We start from the raw sequence: 5,000 nt of genomic DNA on the forward strand, positions 1-5,000 counted from the left end.
ACTGACGAAGGACGACGAAGGGACGAGAGGCGGAGGCAAGTCCCTGCTCCCCGAGTCCCGGCGCGAAGGCAGGGGAGCGCTGGACAGGAGGCTCAGGAGCTGCAGCAGAGAGGCGCCCCGTGAGAGTCCTGGGGCGTCGTCGGGAAGGACGGTGGTTGTGGCAGGACGCAGAGTTGTAGATGAAGTGAACGCTGAAGCTGTGATTGATGTCTTTGCGGTAGTTGTAGTAGTAGAAGGTGCAGTAGAAGTAGACGTGGTTGTAAGTGTAGTAGAGGAAGGTGTGGTGGAGGTAGACGTGGTTGTAGAAGGTGTGGTGGAGGTAGATGTGGTTGTAGAAGGTGTGGTGGAGGTAGATGTGGTTGTAGAAGGTGTAGTAGAGGTGGACGTGGTTGTAGAAGGTGTAGTAGAGGTGGACGTGGTTGTAGAAGGTGTGGTGGAGGTGGACGTGGTTGTAGAAGGTGTAGTAGAGGTGGACGTGGTTGTAGAAGGTGTGGTGGAGGTGGACGTGGTTGTAGAAGGTGTGGTGGAGGTGGACGTGGTTGTAGAAGGTGTGGTGGAGGTGGACGTGGTTGTAGAAGGTGTGGTGGAGGTGGACGTGGTTGTAGAAGGTGTGGTGGAGGTGGACGTGGTTGTAGAAGGTGTGGTGGAGGTGGACGTGGTTGTAGAAGGTGTAGTAGAGGTGGACGTGGTTGTAGAAGGTGTAGTAGAGGTGGACGTGGTTGTAGAAGGTGTGGTGGAGGTGGACGTGGTTGTAGAAGGTGTAGTAGAGGTGGACGTGGTTGTAGAAGGTGTGGTGGAGGTGGACGTGGTTGTAGAAGGTGTAGTAGAGGTGGACGTGGTTGTAGAAGGTGTAGTAGAGGTGGACGTGGTTGTAGAAGGTGTAGTAGAGGTGGACGTGGTTGTAGAAGGTGTAGTAGAGGTGGACGTGGTTGTAGAAGGTGTAGTAGAGGTGGACGTGGTTGTAGAAGGTGTAGTAGAGGTGGACGTGGTTGTAGAAGGTGTAGTAGAGGTAGACGTGGTTGTAGAAGGTGTAGTAGAGGTGGACGTGGTTGTAGAAGGTGTAGTAAAGGTGGACGTGGTTGTAGGTGTGGTGGAGGTAGACGTGGTTGTAGAAGGTGTAGTAGAGGTAGACGTGGTTGTAGAAGGTGTAGTAGAGGTAGACGTGGTTGTAGAAGGTGTAGTAGAGGTGGACGTGGTTGTAGAAGGTGTAGTAAAGGTGGACGTGGTTGTAGGTGTGGTGGAGGTAGACGTGGTTGTAGAAGGTGTAGTAAGGTGGACGTGGTTGTAGAAGTGTAGTAGAGTGGACGTGGTTGTAGAAGGTGTAGTAGAGGTGGACGTGGTTGTAGGTGTGGTGGAGGTAGACGTGGTTGTAGAAGGTGTGGTGGAGGTAGATGTGGTTGTAGAAGGTGTGGTGGAGGTAGATGTGGTTGTAGAAGGTGTAGTAGAGGTAGATGTGGTTGTAGAAGGTGTGGTGGAGGTAGACGTGGTTGTAGAAGGTGTGGTAGAGGTGGACGTGGTTGTAGAAGGTGTGGTGGAGGTAGATGTGGTTGTAGAAGGTGTAGTAGAGGTAGACGTGGTTGTAGAAGGTGTGGTGGAGGTAGATGTGTTGTAGAAGGTGTAGTAGAGGTAGACGTGGTTGTAGAAGTGTGGTGGAGGTAGATGTGTTGTAGAAGGTGTAGTAAGGTGGACGTGGTTGTAGAAGGTGTAGTAGAGGTAGACGTGGTTGTAGAAGTGTAGTAGAGTGGACGTGGTTGTAGAAGTGTAGTAGAGGTAGACGTGGTTGTAGAAGGTGTAGTAGAGGTAGACGTGGTTGTAGAAGTGTAGTAGAGGTCGATGTGGTTGTAGAAGGTGTAGTAGAGGTAGATGTGGTTGTAGAAGGTGTAGTAGAGGTGGACGTGGTTGTAGAAGGTGTAGTAGAGGTGGACGTGGTTGTAGAAGGTGTAGTAGAGGTAGACGTGGTTGTAGAAGGTGTAGTATAGGTGGACGTGGTTGTAGAAGGTGTGGTGGAGGTGGACGTGGTTGTAGAAGGTGTAGTAGAGGTGGACGTGGTTGTAGAAGGTGTAGTAGAGGTAGACGTGGTTGTAGAAGGTGTAGTAGAGGTGGACGTGGTTGTAGAAGGTGTGGTGGAGGTAGATGTGGTTGTAGAAGGTGTGGTGGAGGTAGATGTGGTTGTAGAAGGTGTAGTGGAGGTAGACGTGGTTGTAGAAGGTGTGTGGAGGTAGATGTGTTGTAGAAGGTGTGTGGAGGTAGATGTGTTGTAGAAGGTGTGTGGAGGTAGATGTGTTGTAGAAGGTGTGTGGAGGTAGATGTGGTTGTAGAAGGTGTAGTAGAGGTAGACGTGGTTGTAGAAGTGTAGTAGAGGTGGACGTGTTGTAGAAGGTGTGTGGAGGTAGATGTGTTGTAGAAGGTGTGTGGAGGTAGATGTGGTTGTAGAAGGTGTGTGGAGGTGGACGTGTTGTAGAAGTGTGGTGGAGGTAGATGTGTTGTAGAAGGTGTGTGGAGGTAGATGTGTTGTAGAAGGTGTGTGGAGGTGGACGTGGTTGTAGAAGGTGTGTGGAGGTAGATGTGTTGTAGAAGGTGTGGTGGAGGTGACGTGGTTGTAGGTGTGGTGGAGGTAGATGTGTTGTAGAAGGTGTGGTGGAGGTAGATGTGTTGTAGAAGGTGTGTGGAGGTGGACGTGTTGTAGAAGTGTGGTGGAGGTAGATGTGTTGTAGAAGGTGTAGTAGAGGTGACGTGGTTGTAGAAGGTGTGTGGAGGTAGATGTGTTGTAGAAGGTGTGTGGAGGTAGATGTGTTGTAGAAGGTGTAGTAGAGGTGGACGTGGTTGTAGAAGGTGTAGTAGAGGTAGACGTGGTTGTAGAAGGTGTGTGGAGGTAGATGTGTTGTAGAAGGTGTAGTAGAGGTGGACGTGTTGTAGAAGGTGTAGTAGAGGTGGACGTGTTGTAGAAGGTGTAGTAGAGGTAGACGTGGTTGTAGAAGTGTGGTGGAGGTAGATGTGTTGTAGAAGGTGTGTGGAGGTAGATGTGTTGTAGAAGGTGTAGTAAGGTGGACGTGGTTGTAGAAGGTGTAGTAGAGGTGGACGTGTTGTAGAAGGTGTGTGGAGGTAGACGTGGTTGTAGAAGGTGTGTGGAGGTGGACGTGTTGTAGAAGGTGTAGTAGAGGTAGACGTGGTTGTAGAAGGTGTGTGGAGGTGGACGTGTTGTAGAAGTGTGGTGGAGGTAGACGTGGTTGTAGAAGTGTAGTAGAGTAGATGTGGTTGTAGAAGGTGTAGTAGAGGTGGACGTGGTTGTAGAAGGTGTGGTGGAGGTAGATGTGGTTGTAGAAGGTGTGGTGGAGGTAGATGTGGTTGTAGAAGGTGTGGTGGAGGTAGATGTGGTTGTAGAAGGTGTGGTGGAGGTAGATGTGGTTGTAGAAGGTGTGGTGGAGGTGGACGTGGTTGTAGAAGGTGTGGTGGAGGTAGATGTGGTTGTAGAAGGTGTGGTGGAGGTAGATGTGGTTGTAGAAGGTGTAGTAGAGGTGGACGTGGTTGTAGAAGGTGTAGTAGAGGTGGACGTGGTTGTAGGTGTGGTGGAGGTAGACGTGGTTGTAGGTGTGGTGGAGGTGACGTGGTTGTAGAAGGTGTAGTAGAGGTGGACGTGTTGTAGAAGGTGTGTGGAGGTAGATGTGGTTGTAGAAGTGTAGTAGAGTGGACGTGGTTGTAGAAGTGTGGTGGAGGTGGACGTGGTTGTAGAAGGTGTAGTAGAGGTGACGTGGTTGTAGAAGGTGTAGTAGAGGTGGACGTGTTGTAGAAGGTGTAAGTAGAGGTGGACGTGTTGTAGAAGTGTGGTGGAGGTGGACGTGGTTGTAGAAGGTGTAGTAGAGGTAGACGTGGTTGTAGAAGGTGTAGTAAGGTGGACGTGGTTGTAGAAGTGTAGTAGAGGTGGAGTGGTTGTAGAAGGTGTGTGGAGGTGGACGTGGTTGGAGAAGGTGTGGTGGAGGTAGTTGTGGATGTAAAAGTGTGCGGTTTTCGGTACCTCTCATTCTGCCACAGTAATGTACAAAGATTCAACATTTTCACAACCATAAACTTGATTTGCAACATAACTAAGACTCATTCTGAAGTCGTTCTGGGACTATTTGTTATAATATCATAATGATTCAAAGAGCTGGAATTCTCTTACCAGCATTTTAAAAAGTTTTATTTTCTGGTGTCGCTTGCCCTGCCCTGAACGTAGCTTGGTCTACATGCAAGGAAGCAATGAAGCTTTGCCGTCATTTTGACGTGTTAATTCACTGTACCTGAATCAGACATCGTATAGAAAAAATAATAATTTGGGTTAAAGAAGTTTGTTGTCAAGTATTTTTTATGAAAGCTATATAAAATTTCCGACGTTAGTTCATTTACACTTACATTAATTTCAAGTCTAACATCTCTGCTACAACATATTTTACTATTTTCATCATATAAGTAACATTGCCGTTACGTCCCACGAAGCCCAACCCGCGCGACGAGAGGACTTGGCCGCTATCTTGAGGGGATACGCACTTACAATATGGAGGTCGCACGATATTGTTGTTTATTGCAAAAGACGCAGACGCAGGCAACGTATTACGTGAAAATATTGCAATAAGAAGATCTGCGAGCCGTTCTCCGCTACTCACATCAAGAAATGAATGAAACGAAATAAATTCGTACCCCAGCGGCTTAACAGGCGGCGCTCCTAGCCCCCCTCGCCTCGCCTTCCCGCGGGATGATGACTAGGGATGAAACTGCGAGATCGGGTCATGACCTCACGCTGCTGCCGCTCGGACCGACACGCCTGCATGATCTCTAACCATGTTTCAACACACGATGTACCTCACAGCATGATCTAGATCACTGGCATGATTGTTTTAAGTGGTTGAAACAATGTGATATAAGATGAGATGTGTCATATTGCACTTGATGAGAGCTAAAGTTATCTCTCTTCAGATGTATGAGTTAATGTTTATGAGTGCTTGTATGTGTGCATGTGCGTGAGT

General features: G+C 48.6%; 2 protein-coding genes across 8 annotated transcripts in view; both read right to left on the reverse strand.

The window, feature by feature from the left end:
- Positions 1 to 4,804, reverse strand: part of LOC122259419 (uncharacterized) — a 5,899-nt gene extending 1,095 nt beyond the window's left edge. The window contains exons 1-5 of the mRNA XM_086542122.1: positions 4,774 to 4,804; positions 4,390 to 4,507; positions 3,867 to 4,020; positions 3,518 to 3,616; positions 1 to 1,557 (exon numbers count right to left, since the gene is read on the reverse strand). The exon at positions 1 to 1,557 is cut by the window's left edge and continues 1,095 nt beyond it. Coding sequence (XP_086398248.1) covers positions 1 to 1,557; positions 3,518 to 3,616; positions 3,867 to 4,020; positions 4,390 to 4,507; positions 4,774 to 4,804 — 1,959 coding nt within the window. The remainder of the gene's footprint in view (positions 1,558 to 3,517; positions 3,617 to 3,866; positions 4,021 to 4,389; positions 4,508 to 4,773) is intronic.
- The window catches only part of pot (zona pellucida domain protein papillote), a 66,949-nt gene continuing 65,942 nt past the window's right edge, over positions 3,994 to 5,000 (reverse strand). For all 7 annotated transcript variants that reach the window (XM_043026176.2, XM_043026172.2, XM_043026177.2 and 4 more), the window contains one exon: positions 3,994 to 5,000. This exon is cut by the window's right edge and continues 826 nt beyond it. The gene's annotated coding sequence lies outside the window, so the exon portion shown is untranslated.

This window comes from Penaeus japonicus, unplaced genomic scaffold, assembly GCF_977035675.1.
Source record: "Penaeus japonicus unplaced genomic scaffold, GWHDUDI00000001_assembly GWHDUDI00000012, whole genome shotgun sequence".
NCBI lineage: Eukaryota > Metazoa > Arthropoda > Malacostraca > Decapoda > Penaeidae > Penaeus > Penaeus japonicus.